Below are 16,250 nucleotides of genomic sequence, written 5' to 3'. Positions count from 1 at the left end.
CTGACCACCTTAAGGTCCTATCCAGAGATTGATCCAGGAGGCACTTGATCTGCAAGGAGGCCATGTCCGTTTGGGATTTACCACAATCATGATGATGATTGGTTTTGAAATATGCTACTTTAGCTCATCTGGTCACAGAGTTCAATTCCAATGGTACATTGGCTAGTGAAGGACCGACCCAACATACTCTCCCAGTTATACAACACCCTGTGGTATTACAAGAGTGCCCTTACTTGTAAGGCCTACTTCATGCCAACTAGCAAATAGTATCTTGCTCCAGGAAGAATCTCCATGATTTGTGCAAAGATTCGCTCATACTCTACTGTGGGTAGAACAAGCATTAAAATCCCATCAGCAAACCAAGAAAACTTCTATGTACTGATCACTGAATTAATTTCCTTCCTCATTCTGCAAACCCGTGCCACAGATGATTCTGAAGTCAGACATAATCAGAAGCCAGATCAGTTTTCTGTGCTATATTTTATTGCTAGCTTCTCCACCACTTTTGGAGGGACTGCATGCACTGAAGTCTGGAGCAAATACTACACATTGTGCAAGCCAGTCAGAAATCCAAGACTCCTTCCCCATTGAGAATGTCCCCCAGCTACTCTTCCCAGAGATTCATTTGACAGAGGCTGTATTTGAAATTTGGTGATGAGGCAAATAATTTAAAAATAGAATTGAAAGTTCTAGACAAATCTAAACAATGGATAGTCACCCAAACTGGTAAAATCCACTGGTGTGGTTACCTGTCAAATACATACATACCTGTCCACATAGATTTCCAGCCAACATTAACAAGAGCAGCTGATTAGTTTGCTCCTACCTGGAGAGGAAGGAAGCCCTGGGCACAGTGACAAAGCAAGATGGAATGTACATGAATCTACCCACTAAAACAGAAGAGAAAACAGATCCATTGCCTTGTGCTCCTTAGACATGGAGACCCCTCTTCCCTTCTCCAATGTCTACTGGAGCTTCCAGCTGGGAAGTTTCTCTAGATGAAGAGGCAGAGTCCAGTCATGCAAATAAACTGACCATGTGCATTTCTCAAAGACATGATCATTTACAAGTGCACCAGCTCTCAAGGGAACCTGAATCCTCGGTAATTCCCTCAGTCTGACAATGGGGAAAAGCTCTAAAGCTCCTTTGCAAACAGGCACTTAATTAACAAAGATCTCTCCTTTTTATTACAGAAAGATAGAGGATCGGAGTAAACGGCATGACACAATGGGTGTGCTGTGAGTAGGCGGTGTGGTGCACACAGAGAGCAGATACCAATCTGGAACAGGTAGCAGAGTATTAAGAAACAGTGGCAAAGCCATTTCTGACATTACCTGCCAGTCAGTGATTAGTGACATTTCTCAGATAGCCCTGCAGGTCTTAATCTGATACAAAGGAAACAAACATCACTTCTAGCATCTACTCTAGAGGTAAAAATGTTGTCATCTTTTTCACAGCATTTGGTGTTCAAAGTTCACTTTTCTTGTGACCAGTTTTCTGTTTGAACCTACCCAGGGAAAAAAAAAAAAAAAAGAAATCTCAGTGCATCAACAGATGGGGCTTTCTCTGCTCAGTTAGCCAAGCAAGGAGGTAGATGTTCAGAGATGTTCTCTTCAGATGGAGCACAGAAAAGGACTTTATACTGCTTGGCTGGCAGCAGGGTACTGGCTGGGCATCATCATGAGATGCTTTAGAGTGGCATCAAGACTCGTCCTCCAGCTACATCTGAACCAGGTATTCTTGGTGGCTAAAAGGGAAAAAGCATCTTTGATTAGCTTTTACACTATTTCATGATGGACATGTGGTATGACAGGATATTTGTGTAATGAGTACTGGGGTAACCTACCCACTTTATTCAGCAGCGCAGTGCTTTCTGAACAGCTGTTGGAAAGAATCTAACCCTCCATTACAGCATTCTCCATTTGTTTGAATTACTGCAGTTTTGTTTGACCCGCCCAAGAATGGTGCATGGTTCTTCCTTTGTTGCCTGTGAAGATGCAATTACAAAACCCTGTCCCCCCCAAGCTGTGCTTCCCGTGTTAGCTGTACAGAAGCAGGTCACAAGCCAATGCCAATCTCAGAGCTGTGAAGATCATGGGTGGCATTGGTGTGAGAATAAGGAAGTATGAAGTGTGTGCTGGGCTTCTCTGGATTAAACCAGTGTTTCCCAAAGAACAGAGGCAGCTGGCAAGGGGTCACACAAAGGGACATACAGATCGGAATTGCCAGTCCAATCTACAGAGACCATGAACAGACCATCCACTTTCAAACTTTGCTCTTAATTGATGAAACAAACTTCAGAGAAGTAACTGGTTCTAGGTCTGGTTAAATCCACAGGACACCAACCAACAGGTTCTACAATACAGCAAAGGCTGTGGCAACTGATCCATTATAATCTACTTTTTCCAAGGCTTACAGATGCATTCATATGAGTTAAGTGAAAGATTTAATCACAACTCACCTAATCACATCACAATGCATGACAATCCCATGCAGCCTTGATTCCCATCTTCACTGCTGTTGAGCTTTTTCATCCGATATTGGCGGATCTCTCTCACCAATGTGTAAAAGGCATCTTCGACACCCTGAATGCAAAGAGTCCTGGTCAGGCATTCTCTCCCCCATGTGCTTGGACGTCACTTTGCACTCCTCCATCCATCATTTTACTATTCCACCAAAGGATTCTTTGACATACTTATTCAAAACGCATTTCTCTCTCCAGGGCAGCTCCTAGCCAACTGGGAACAACGAGGATCAGGGGCCAACTTATCCCACAATTCAGTGCAGCAGGGAACCAGCATATATGCCCACATTTCCCATAATTAAATTCTTGATTTTGATAATTCTCCCTCTGAGGAAACCATAAACAAGCAGCCAACGCAGCAGCCTTCCAAAAACGGAGGCAATGGCTGATTGTAGCTATAGGTGGTGGGTTTCTGAAGCTTATGTCCTCAATGGCAAATTGCCTCCCTGTTTACGTTTTATTTTCAGGCAATTTCTTAGCAATTTATTACCCCTTTCCAGATTCATTCTGCAAAGTGATGGAGCAATGACTTGGGGGAGCCTACCGAACACAGGGTGATTAGTGAAGAATGCTCTCTATATAAACACACACACTCTGAGGACATGCCACTGACTTAGCTTCAACACTGGCCTTAATTAAAAGCCAAGGGAAACTTGGCAGTTTTGGGACAAAATCCCATAAGAACAGCATTTGGTCTTACTACAAACTACTCCAGAAGAGAGGGATGGCTGAACTCTCATCTGGTTGGTAAGGACTTGGTATTTTTAGAACCCAGCTACTGAGGCCATCAATGTGAATCTGAGGAGTCACTGAGGTTTTGATATCGTCCAGAGCAAAAGAAATTAAATAAAGACAGAAAATATCATATTGCCTCTATATAAATCCATGGTACTCCCACGTCTTGAATACTGCATGCAGATGTGGTCACCCCATCTCAAAAGAGTTACACTGGAATTGGAAAAGGTTCAGAAAAGGGCAACAAAAATGATCAGGGGTATGGAACAGCTGCCATATGAGGAGAGATTAATAAGTCCGGGACTTTTCAGCTTGGAAAAGAGAAGACTAAGGGGGGACATGATAGAGGTATATAAGATCATGACTGGCGTGGAGAAAGTAAATAAGGAAGTGTTATTTACTCCTTCTCATAACACAAGAACTAGGGGTCACCAAATGAAATTAACAGGCAGCAGGTTTAAAACAAACAAAAGGAAGTGTTTTTTCACACAATGCACAGTCAACCTGTGGAACTCTTTGCCAGGGGATGTTGTGAAGACCAAGACTATAACAGGGTTCAAAAAAGAACTAGGTAAGTTTATGGAGGATGGGTCCATCAATGGCTATTATCCAGGATGGACAGCGATGATGTCCCTAATCTCTGTATGCCAGAAGCTGGGAATGGACAACATAGATCACTGGATGATTACCTGTTCTGTTCATTCCCTGGGGCACTTGGTATTGGCCACTGTCGGAAGACAAGATACTGGGCTAGATGGACTTTTGGTCGGACCCAGTATGGCTGTTCTTAAAGTTCCACTCTGCACGTTCACATTGAACTCAAAGGTAAAAATGGGAAAGTGATTTACACATCTCCATCTCCAGCCCCCGACCATCAGTACCACAGAGGATCCGGGGCACTACCATATTTATAGCACCCAGGAGAGAAATCACACTGGAAGAATGGAAGCTCGTCACCTGTCTTGTTTTGGCTGATGTCTCAATGAAGGGGATCCCATAGCTCTTGGCTAGTTCTTGAGCCTGTTTTGTATCCACTGTCCTTGTGGGCAAGTCACACTTGTTTCCCACTAGCACCATTGGCACATCATCTGAATCTTTCACTCTCTTAATCTGCTCTCTGGAGAAAGAATACATTAAAAACCATCTTTTCTTGTAAAAAAAAAAAAACCCGGAGTTTTAAACTGACATCTTATTACAAATCAGACATCAGTGCTGGAAAGGACCTCACAGGACTTAGCTCCTAACCCATCAACCAATACGTCCTTCTCGTTGCTCTGTCAGTGCATCCACCTTGATGTGCTCCCCTTTCGCTACTATCTAGGTGTCTTGTCCTGTATGCTATGCCACTGAAATACCATCTAATCTTCAACACTCTATCTTGGTGGCTGTTCCATTCTCCATTTGCTGACAATTTATGTACCACTCTAAAACACTGAGTCCAATTTTAAAAGCATTCTGAAACCCAGTGTGCTGTATGGAATTTTTCCAGCATTTATTATTTGAAGATTATTGATTGTCTTGCAAGTTTGGTCTCCACTAATTCCAGTGGTGAATAATGCTCAATGCCAGTTGAAGATTGCACCACTCCAGCCTTCCCCCTCCAAAATAAAACTAGGAGAAGCTTCCTCACGAAGAGCAGAACATACCTGTACAGATTGATATCAGCAAATGATTTGCTGTTATTAATGGCAAAGACACAGAGGAAGCCTTCACCAGTTCTCATGTACTGGTCTCGCATAGCACTGTACTCCTCCTGCCCTGCAGTATCCAGAATGTCTAGCAAACAGGTCTCACCATCAATAACTACCTGTTTCCGATATGAATCCTGAGGGAGATACAAAGACAACAACTTTTAAAACAAAGACAAGACTTAGTGCTGTTGCTGCTGCAATCCCTTACTTCAGACTCTATTAGCGAGTGTCTCAAAGGCACCTCCTAGTCCAAAGCCTAAAACTGGCAGCAATTCCATGTCTTGCTACACCTTCTCATGAACTCTAACTGAGGAAGCATTTCAAGTGCAGGGTGTATCGCTAGTGACCTTAACACAGCATGATACTTTCATGACAAAAAGGCTTTCACCTCTGGAAAGGTGAAATACTGCCCCCTATTGCACTGTTGCTGTAGGGGGAGAAGGAACCTCTGCTGTGATTCATTGAGGAGTATATCTACAAGGAAGTTATAAAATTATATACCAGCAATGCATCCGATGAAGTGAGCTGTAGCTCACGAAAGCTTATGCTCTAATAAATTTGGTAGTCTCCAAGGTGCTACAAGTACTCCTTTTCTTATATCAGCAAAGGAAACCCAAACATCTCATAAAATAGCCCCCATGATGTACCTCTGTTCCATGCATCAAGGAGAATATGCCCCCAGGTACAGTGGACTCTATAATCCCCAAACAGAATCCCAGAAAGAAGAAACTAATATTGAGCATGACTCAGAAGAGGTTTCTCCCAGTTTATGTCCTTTTTAGAAGGGGCAAGAGTCCAACATTTGGAGGTTGTTTTATACACTTACATCTGTTTTATTTTTATGCATTATCACCTATAAACACAAATAATTCAATTCTATTTACCTCATAAAATATTACTCAAATGATACAACTAGTGATAATTTTACTGCATTAACTTCAGGATCATCCTGGCTAGACCAGCACCAAATAAAGCCTCATTAAATCATTGACAGCCTGTCCTGGGAACCAAGTCAAACCGGTGGTGTAGGACACAGGAATGTGCTTCCCTTGGATTTATGACCCTACTCATAGTTACTTTTATTAGTTGTACCACAGTAGCAATGAGGAGATTTAGCCAAGATGCCACTGTGCTAGGTGCCCTACAAACACAGAACAAAAATGGTCCCTTCCTCCACAGAACTTACTCAACGGACAGTGCAGTGGAGAGGATTCCCCCTCTTTCAGCAAAATGGTAATGATGAAAATACATGTAGTGATTGATTACCCATACAAGCAAATAAAGGCTACATGAATATTGGATGAAATGCACACAGGCGCCTACCTGTACTGCAGTGCACTCAATAGATGTGTCTCAAAATAGTCCTTCAAAAGAGGCTTAAACTACAACCACTTATACACAACACCCATTGTTTGCCTCATGATAGATATATTAGTTTCCCAAGTAGTTTCAGAATCAGATAGCACTCTCCCTTGTCCTTTCCCTCTCTGTGGGACAACAGGGGGAGATGACAATCTATGCTGTAAAGCACCATGTGCAGAAACAAATAAGGTGTACATTAAGGTACATGTGGCTGACCTGCTTCAGCTCAGATGCCCAGAGTCTGGTTTACCTGGAATAGTGGACATTCAAAATAAACTTTTTGTAGATCTGAACATGAAGACCAAGAACAACTGTGAACTTCTCAACTTGGAAGTCCAGGATGCTGTCAGCACTTAGCTGGGTTGTGCAATGTGGCATTGCCTGGGAAGACCAAGTAATAAATCTGTATGAATGCTGCAGTAGAGAAGGGTGAGTGAAACCTTTTGTACAAAAGTGCATTACAGCCTAAGTCAGCCTCACCTGGAGAGCTAGAAAAGGGATTGCTAACCCGCTGCACTAGTTTACAGGAGCTACAAGTGCATTTGAAGCTTGTTATTTCTGAGCCATGCCACTTCCCTGAATGGGTTCAAAAGCTGCAGTGCAAACACAGCCTAACTGCAAAAAGTGACTCAACGTCAAATCAACCACAAGAACAAACAGTCTGTTTCAGGAGCGTCGTACGGATCAAGGTGTGCCTTCATTCGCCCAGCCTGCATCAGGGACTCACCTCTATGGTCGGGTCGTACTCGTCCACAAAGTGGTTCTGGATGAGCTGAATGGTCAGGGCGCTTTTGCCAACGCCACCAGCTCCCACCACCACCAGCTTGTACTCTGTCATCGCCCTGCCGGGAACCTGCGGTCACAGCACAGATGTCAGCGGAGCGAAGGCCCGGGACCCACTCGCCCTGAGACACGGGGCGGCAGGGGAGAGCCGGGGCAAAGGCCAGCCCGGGCCCCCGAGACACGGGGAGGACCCTTGACCCTCCGCGCCCCGGGGAGGGGGCCTTGAGCCCTCCGACGCAGGACCGGGACGCCGGCCCCGCGGGCTCTGCGCCGGTGACAGCCCCGCGCCCAGCCCGTCGCGGGGCGGGGCACGTCCCGGGGAGCCTCTCACCTTTACGGCCCGACAGGCTCCGCGGGACCCGAGAAAGCGGAACCCCCCCCCGCCGAAGTGGGTCCGTCCTTCCGGCTTCCGGCCCCCGCCTCTGGCGTCATCAGGCGAGGCCGGAAGGCCAGGCGAGCAGAGCCCGGCGAGGCCCTGGCGGCGAGGCCGCGCCGGCCCCCGCCCCCGCCCCGGCCGCAGAGCGTGGCGGGGGAGCGCGCGTTATGGGCCGGCGCTGTGGGGGCCTCCGCCTTGCAGGCCGCAGCCCTGGGGCCGAGCGGACCAAGGTGTCGGGCGGGGCCGGCAGAGACCGTCTCAGAAAGCAACGCCCCTTGTGCTGGGCCACAACCCCTCTTATAAACCCCGCAGGCAGCGGTGCAGAAACAAGACATCAGGCTTTAGCATTAAGATACCGCGAGCGCGGACTGTATACTTCGAGACAAAACGGGAGGCATTCTTTTCAAAATCAGTAAAACTTTATTCTATTTCCATTCTTTGCCATTAACAGAAAATTGGAGAAAGCAATGTTTGTTTCACAAAGATAATGTATCTCCCAGAGAAGAAAAACTCTAAGTTGAGAATAGAGGTAATATGGAAAAAAACCGAAACAAAAACAAAAAAAACCAAAACACAGTACTGCCCTCTATTCAAAGAAAATAACTCCTGATCTTTTTGGTTAAAGTAATACTTAGACCAATCATTCAGTTTTCTTGCTTGATAAAGTGTGACTGGGGAAGAATGGGGGGGAGGGGGGGAAGCACACATACATTAACTATTTCACCTTGATGAAAATCTCAATACAGCTATGGAAAGCCTAAGTATTTATTCTTTTACAGTACACTGGGTGCTGGCTGCAAAAAGAAAAATGTATTCACTTCAGGCACAATTTTTAAATTTAAATCAGTAAAAGAAACTGGGTTTAGAAGCTGCAGTGTTCTAAGCAGCAGCAAAATTTGTGCATTGTTTTATATATTTAAATTACCACACCAATGGCACACCTTATCCTTCTGAAATTCTGCACTGCACATACTATTTGCAGAAAGTTACAAAAACAGATCTACTCTGGAAGGTACTTTCACTGAGATCTAACAGAACTTTGCTACATGGACTCAAGTTTAAATGAGAGATGAAAACAACATTGTAACATTTGGCCATCAACTTAATAAAGTTAGCTGAATGCTCATACAGATTTATATATAAAAAAGTTCATATAGTCCACCCTCATATGGTCCTCAGAATTAGATCTGAACAAACAGGAAGTGAGCCTCCCACTTGGAGGGGAAGATAATACAACTGAGAGCTAAGGCATAGTAACACCTTGTCAGAAATAATGAAGGTAGAGTATACATCTTTTTAGTGCAGAATTTCATAAGGTCTACCGGAGTAGAACTGTCTATAATGTTCACTTACATAGGCAATGTAGACTTGCAGTTACCAGTTGCGTTAAATGCACCATTCAAAAAGCGTCTAAAATGTGATACTATAAGGCGCCACCTTAAGTTTTCAGGATGCAACTGTGCATAATTTTAAAATGGTTTCATAAGTTTTTTAAACATAACATGAGGAAGATGTTAAAACTGGTGTAATAGCTTCTTAGAATTTGGAAGGGATGAATAGGGAGATATTCAGTACCCTTCACCAGCTCCCACTGCTTGATCGTACTTTAGTTATGTGCTTTATGGATCAGTCAGTCAATAACACCAGCTTGACGAATCTTTCTCTCTGCACCAAATCCCTGTAATGACATAAAACCTCATTAATCAACTGCAATGTAAAATAATTTATATGGTTAACAGATGGAGAAATTGAGAGAGCTGTAATATATCAAAGTGTAGCCCACTCTTCATGTTTTGTTTCTTACAGGGTAAAGTGTTAGCAGGATTTCTGATGTTCATATTTGGGGACAAAGCTGGCTCAAGTTAGCACAGAGCTCCCATGCATTTGTCTGCAGTTCTACCTAGGCACTGTGCTCCATATCATTTCCTTCAGCTCCAAAGAATCCCCTCTACACACCTGGAAGGGTGAAGAGCAGTGTTCGCTCTAATTTTTTCCATCCATTTGTGGAATTAGTTATGTGCAGCACCAATATCAATGCTATCTGTAGTTGTGCGCACCATCATCTCCTCCCTACTTTCACAACAGCCCCATCTCTCACCAAGAGCTCCCAACATCCTACTGCTAGTACCTAGCTAGGTCATAGGAAAGGTGTCTTCAGGTGACCTCAGCAGTGCTTATCCATTCATTCCTACAGCCTCCTTCCACAAGGGTCAGTACATGCTTTGCAAACTACGCATATAAATATACTGTTGAAATGCAGCCACCTCTGTTGAGGAAAATCGGCAGCCAGCTAAGCCAACAGCACAGAGCACTGTGTAGGAGTTTGGAAAGAGAAGGGGAATTTTGGATAGGAAGAATCTTGTCTACTTGTGCAAAATGCTTGCGATATTTAATATTCAGACAAGGCTTCATCTTTGAAGGTCTTGTCCGAACGTAAAATATAATACTTTTATTTGGAAATCAAAGTAAATGTTTCTTTTTAAAATCAGGACACTAAGGCTCAAAATAATTAAAAACCACAATTAAAAAAACACCACTCAAATTCCCCTTATTACCATCCTCTTGTATTAATACAAAGCACTTTGAAAGTCATATAGACTATTCAACCTTCATGTGGTTTATATTTTTACACTGGATCAGCTTGGACAATTAAGGTAGCACAGTCAAGTTCACCTTCAGAGTCTCATGCACATACACTATGTTCTAGTGTCTCGCATACAGGATGTACTGTGTCCTCTGCACCTAGCTGAAGTTACCCATTCACATGTAGTGTAACCATGACAGTTCTGCTGCATTGGGGGACTTTCTGTGGCTACCCATGTTCCTAGGTGAATTTCAAGGTAAGAGTGGCCACACTGGGTCAGAACAAAGGTCCATCTAGCCTAGTATCTTGTATTCCAACTGCGGCCAATGCCAGGTGTCCCAGAGGGAATGAATAGAACAGGTAATCATCAAGTGATCCAGCCTGTCGCCCATTCCTAGCTTCTGGCAAACAGGCTAGGGATACCATCCCTGCCCATCCTGGCTAATAACCATTGATGGACCTGTATCTTCCATGAACTTATCTAGTTCTTTTTTTAACCCTGGGATGGATAGTCTTGGCTTTCACAACATCCTCTGGCAAAGAGTTCCACAGGTTGACTGTGTGTTGTGTGAACAAATACTTTCGTTTTAAACCTGTTGCCTATTAATTTCATTTGGTGACCCCTAGTTCTTGTATTATGAGTAAACTTTTCTCCACGCCAGTCATGATTTTATAGACCTCTATCATATCCCCCCCTAGTCGTCTCTTTTCCAAGCTGAAAAGTCTGTCTTATTACTCTCTCCTCATATGGAAGTTGTTCCATACGCCTAATAATTTGCTTCCCTTTTCGGAACCTTTTCCAATTCCAGTACATCTTTTTTGAGATGGGCAACCACATCTGCACACATTATTCAAGATGTGAACGTACCATGGATTTATATAGAGGCAATGATTTTTCTGTCTTATCTATCCCTTTCTTAATTCTCAACATTGTTTCCTTTGACTGCAGCTGCACACCGAGTCAATGGTTTCAGAGAACTATCCACATTGATGTCAAGATCTCTTTCTTGAGTGGTATCATTTTATATGTATAGTTGGGATTATGTTTTCCCATGTGCATTACTTTGCATTTACCAACACTGAATTTCATCGAAGTGTGCACAGCTGACATTCACCCTAATGAGGCTGTATACAGCAACCATCAGACCCTGTAGTTTCCCCAAGGGGAGCTCAACCAAAACATACTTATCAGAATTTGTATTAACTTTGTCTTACCTAGAGACTGTTCCTTTGCAATCTATAAATGGGAAAGGCTCACTTCTTCACCCGATACTTAAAGCTTTCATGGAACGCTTAACACATGCTCTTACTTCTGAACTCAGAGCACAGTTCAAGTTGAGGGGCAATGTTATACTGATCCGGTGACTAACCTCAACACAAGAACATTTTCTGCCAGTTGATCCAAGTAATTGGTCTCTTATGCAATGGTAAGCCAGGGACAATGAAATACTATTTTTGCCATTTTTTAAAAAAGGATGAGATAAAATAACGTAGACAGTGTAACAGAGAAAAAATTAAATGATAGGTAATGGCCAAGAAGGAGATTTATAAGACCTTTACATGAAGTTAAAACTTAGCACTCTGTGTGGAGCTTGCTAGAAGCATCTCTCTGACAGACTACTGACTGTTTTATTGTGGAAATATCCTGGCTATTCAGATGGTGACAACATACATTCTGCTAAACAAGATACTGTGCTGACCGGGGGAGAGGAGTCTTCCCCCCATTCCAAGCACTGCACACCCCAAACTACCATCACTGCCCCCACCACCCTCACCTGTGTGCATGGCCCTTGATGGCCTCCTGTGCAGCCACACACCTTAGAGGGAACACAGGTGAGGAGTGAGCTTGTTGGGCTCCCCCAGATTCCTCCATGCTAACAAAAGTTCCTACGAAATTCAATGAGCTGAGGCTCCAGCTCTTTCCCCTTTCTCCTAGGTGGATTATTTCTGCACAAAGGAGAATAGGCTCTTTCATTAGGAAGCTGTTTCTCTAGAGGAGTTTTTAAACGGATTGCTGCAGAAGAGTACATTTTGCCTTCTAGCAATCCATTTGTCATTCTTTAAGACAGTTAGCATCACCTGCCAGCTGAGGTGGTAATTATACACCCAGCTCTGAAATTCAGATTAACTATGTTAGTGCAAGGTGGGCATGCATTACAGACTTTTCTGGGATCAGCAGCTTGAGTGGCTTGTGGCAAACAGCAAGACAGGAAGCCTTGATTTTTGACTTTTACATTTAAATGGATTAACAAATGAGCTGTAGCTCACGAAAGCTTATGCTCTAATAAATTTGTTAGTCTCTAAGGTGCCACAAGTACTCCTTTTCTTTTTGCGAATACAGACTAACACGGCTGCTACTCTGAAACCTGTAACAAATTAAGAACAGTTTTAGCCTTTATCAGCATTTAGCATTCACAGGTTACAAAAAGAACAGTTACTAACCTTATAGTAATGTGGTTCTTTGTGATGTGTTGTCCACACCCATTCCACTCTTGGTACATATGTGGGTAACGTAAACAGGATCAGATTCTTTTAGCCAAGTGTCCACTGAGGCTATCCCTGCACCCTAATGTTCTCACATCCCCATGCCAGATAAAGAGCAGAGCGGGCCCAATCATCCCCACTTCCTTCACCAATACAGAATCCCAGAGGAATAGAATTCCACAGTAGTGGAGGAGGGTGTGTTGTGGAACCAATGTGGACAATACGCAAGAGACACTTACAGTACAGTAAGTAACCCTGCTCAGAGATTGTTCACATGAATGCACTTTTGGTGACTCAAACAAAAAGTTGTGTGTTTCCTTGGTGGGGGTGGGTAACAGGACTCTTACTTAGATAATGACCGTAAGACAACCCTATCAAAGCAGGCATCCAACGTGGAAGCCTCTATCAAGGAACAGTATATTATAAGTGTGGGGACTGAGCTCCATGTAGCTGCCCTAAAGATTTTAGAAATAGGAAGAGTCTTCAGACATGGGAAAGACGGGGAGGGGGGGGAGGGAGAACAAGTTTTAAAAAAACCTAGGCTTTGAAGAGTGGCAAAGTACAGTATGGCTCTGAACAGGAATAGGATGTACACAGATACTGCTGCCAGATGGACCCTCGGAAATATTCCACATTGTTTCAGGGCTAGTCAGCAGTCCACTAGTGCTCCAATGAACAATCAAGGGCAACAGCTGGGGCTGAGATGCCCCAATATAAAACTAAGTGGAAGGAGGAGTTTTCCAAGTCAGTCTAGTTAACGCTTTCCTGCTCTGGAGCAGAATGTTCTGAACTTCAGCTAAACAGCTTCTTTCAGTGGATGTCATCCTGTCAAACATCCAGGCTATCAGATACAAGAAAGCAGGGTCCAAGTGCAGGATCTGACCATTATTCTGCAAGACTGTTGGGTAAGGCCAGTAAGGGGATGGTGGCTATGGTAAAAGGTGAATAAGGTCCTAATACCAGAACTGCCTATAGCCTGGGCAGTCGTGATCAGTCATGCATCTTGCCTCACTTCCCTTAGTATCAGTAGAGACTACCTACTCCTTTCTGTCATCATAATGCATAGCTGTGATGCTGTCTGTCAGCACCTGGACCATGGATCCCTGGAGTAAAGGCAGAAATGCTTTTTATGCCAGGCAGATGGCTCTGGGCTATAGATGAACTTCTGAGGGTACCAAAGACCTTGTGTTTGAAGGTGATCTAGATAAGCTCCCTCCACCCCTGAAGAGGCATCTGCCACCAGAGTCTTGGTAGGCAGAGGTGGAGAAGGTTATTCCATTGCACACCTGAAGAGGGTCTTATCAATTTAAGAGGGAGAAGACTGATCTTCATGTCTATGCAGTGTCTGCTGGGTAGACAAATTTCAACCGTCCCCTGCATGGAGCATAGGTGAAGTCTGGCAAACTGCATCACATAGGTGTCCTTCTAGATTTTAGTAAACCATCTGACAGTTCCACATGATATTCTCATAAGCAAATTAAGGAAATATGATCCAGAGGAAACTACTATAAGGTGGCTGCACAACTGGCTGAAAGACTACACTCAAGAGTAGTTATCAATGATTTGCTGTCACACTCTGAGGGTGTATCTAAACTGGGTCCCACAGGGGTCAGTCCTTGGTCTGCTCTTATTCAATATTTTCATTAATGACTTGGAGACTGGAGTGGACAGTATGTTTATAAAAACTTTCAAATGACACCAAGCTGGGAGGGGTTGCACTTTGAAAGACAGGATTAGGAGTCAGAACCTTGAAAAATTGGAGAATTGGTCTGAATTTTAGAATGTTATAATTCTTGATGTCAGATTTATGTCCATTTATTTTTTTGCGTAGAGACCGTCCGGTTTGGCTAATGTAGATGGCAGAGGTGCATTGTTGGCATATATCACATTGGTAGATGTGCAGGTGAACGAGCCTCTTATGGTGTGGCTGATGTGATTAGGTCCTATGATGGTGTCCCTTGAATAGATATGTGGACAGAGTTGGCAACGGGCTTTGTTGCAATGATAGGTTCCTGGGTTAGTGTTTTTGTTGTGTGGTGGGTGATTACTGGTGAGTATTTGCTTCAGGTTGCAGGGCTGTCTATAAGCGAGGACTGGCCTGTCTCCCAAGATCTGTGAGAGTGATGGGTCGTCGTTCAGGATAGGTTGTAGATCCTTGATGAGGTACTGGAGAGGTTTAAAGTTGGGGGCTGAAGGTGACGGCTAGTGGCGTTCTGTTACTTTCTTTGTTGGGCATGTCCTGGAGTAGGTGACTTCTGGGTTAAAGCAGGTAATCATCATCACGCACAGAAGAGTTATCTTAGGTTTCAAAAAGTTATAGAAATTGCTGTAAAGTGCAAGCTCTGTGTCCTTTAGGGCTACGAATGTGGGGATCCCTTGCTTATGCTTAGATATATTGCCCTCTCCAAATTTCTCAGCAGAATAGTGATATGCTTCCTTCTGGTCAGGGACTTATTCCCACCACAGTTCGGACTAAGGTTTGTACACATCCCCTCTTCATGAGTATAGGAGGAGCAAATAAGTCTTTGTCCACTGATGTTCTACAAATGGTTCATCTGGTGTCTACAGGTCTCTATTGATGGGCAGAACATGACTTTTATACTAGTTTACCACAAGTTCACACTTGGTAATGCTTCTCTCCTGACTGTGGGGATTTCCAGCGTCATAGCAAACACTTCTATAGTTACGTTGAAGCAAACACCTAAACGTTACCTTATAACATGGGATGCAGAGAGAGAGAGAGAGATTAACATTCAGCAACCCATAAGCATTTCATAAAGTTGAAACACTAAACACATTTCTTATAAACTTAAGAACTATTTTAACAATTCTAACCCAGGTGAGCCAGACTGGTTTCCAGTTGCATCCATTTGTCAGTTCTGGCGAGGCCTGGGCATGAGCTGGCACCTGGTCAGCCAGCATCAGTGACCCTAGGATGCATTAAGTGGAATCTCAAGCAGGAGTAGAGAAGTTATTTCCCCCCTGGAATTAGCTATGGTGCAACCCCTGTTGGAATACGATGTCCAGTTCTGGTCGGCACAATTAAACAATGTTGGTAAACTGGAGAGGGTTCAGAGAAGAGCAAGGAGAATGATTAAAGGATTAGAAAACATGTCTCAGTGATGACTCAAAGAGCTCAGAGGGAGAGCTCAGTGGTTGGAGCGTTGGCCTGCTAAACCCAGGGTTGTGAGTTCAATCCTTGAGAGGGCCATTTTGACATCTGGGGCAAAAATTGGGGATTGCTCATGCTTTGAGCAGGGGGTTAGACTAGATTGACCTCCTGAGGTCCCTTCCAACCCTGATATTCTCTGATTCAGCTTAAAGAAGGTGGGTTGTCTTGATTAGAGAGCAACTGACTACATGGGAAACATTTCATAATGGAAAAAAGAAAAGGAGTACTTGTGGCACCTTGGAGACTAAAATTTCCTACAGCTCACTCATGAAAGCTTATGCTCAAATAAATGAGTTACTCTAAGGTGCCCCAAATACTCCTTTTCTTTTTTGCGAATACAGACTAACACGGCTGCTACTCTGAAACCATTTAATAATGGGGTCTTCAATCTAGTAGAAAAGTTATAACATGATCCAATCATAAATTGAAGCTAGACAGATTCAGGCTGGAAAGAAGATAAATTTGTAACAGTGAACATAATTAACAATGGGAACAATTTACCATGGGTCATGGTGGACTTTTAGAAAAAAGCAACCCAT

The 16,250-nt window shown here is 43.6% G+C and overlaps 2 protein-coding genes across 9 annotated transcripts in view; both read right to left on the bottom strand.

The window, feature by feature from the left end:
- Positions 1–461: 461 nt before the first annotated feature.
- Positions 462–7,573, bottom strand: NRAS (NRAS proto-oncogene, GTPase). 3 transcript variants are annotated; one of them, XM_043500308.1, is made up of 6 exons: positions 7,430–7,573; positions 7,040–7,167; positions 4,906–5,084; positions 4,217–4,376; positions 2,462–2,585; positions 462–1,747 (listed from the first exon to the last, which is right to left on the bottom strand). In XM_043500308.1, the coding sequence occupies exons 2-5, from the start codon at positions 7,148–7,150 to the stop codon at positions 2,466–2,468; spliced, it is 570 nt and encodes a 189-aa protein (XP_043356243.1). In that variant the 5' UTR covers positions 7,151–7,167; positions 7,430–7,573; the 3' UTR covers positions 462–1,747; positions 2,462–2,465. The 3 variants fall into 3 exon arrangements, 2 of the variants coding, with proteins under 2 accessions (XP_043356243.1, XP_038235487.1); XM_038379559.2 differs by having other exon boundaries at positions 7,040–7,165; positions 7,427–7,563; XR_006276441.1 differs by having other exon boundaries at positions 1,165–1,747; positions 2,462–4,376; positions 7,040–7,165; positions 7,427–7,573.
- A 298-nt stretch (positions 7,574–7,871) lies between these two features.
- CSDE1 (cold shock domain containing E1) overlaps positions 7,872–16,250 on the bottom strand; it is a 53,365-nt gene continuing 44,986 nt past the window's right edge. For all 6 annotated transcript variants that reach the window (XM_038379551.2, XM_038379554.2, XM_038379553.2 and 3 more), the window contains one exon: positions 7,872–9,149. In XM_038379551.2, coding sequence (XP_038235479.1) covers positions 9,102–9,149 — 48 coding nt within the window. In that variant the 3' untranslated portion in view covers positions 7,872–9,101. The remainder of the gene's footprint in view (positions 9,150–16,250) is intronic.

This window comes from Dermochelys coriacea, chromosome 21 (assembly GCF_009764565.3).
Source record: "Dermochelys coriacea isolate rDerCor1 chromosome 21, rDerCor1.pri.v4, whole genome shotgun sequence".
Classification (NCBI taxonomy): Eukaryota; Metazoa; Chordata; order Testudines; family Dermochelyidae; genus Dermochelys; species Dermochelys coriacea.
Note: the sequence above shows the minus strand (reverse complement) of the source record. Positions and strands in the feature narration are given on the sequence as shown.

Bases quoted from the DNA above. Each gene is read 5' to 3' on its own strand.
- NRAS (XM_043500308.1), bottom strand. From the start codon at position 7,150: ATGACAGAGTACAAGCTGGTGGTGGTGGGAGCTGGTGGCGTTGGCAAA. The intron at 4,377-4,905 runs GTATGTTCTGCT...TTCTTTCTCCAG, and splicing joins GCTGATATCAATCTGTACAG to AGAGCAGATTAAGAGAGTGA. The intron at 2,586-4,216 runs GTGACGAGCTTC...CTTTGCATTCAG, and splicing joins CATCAGCCAAAACAAGACAG to GGTGTCGAAGATGCCTTTTA.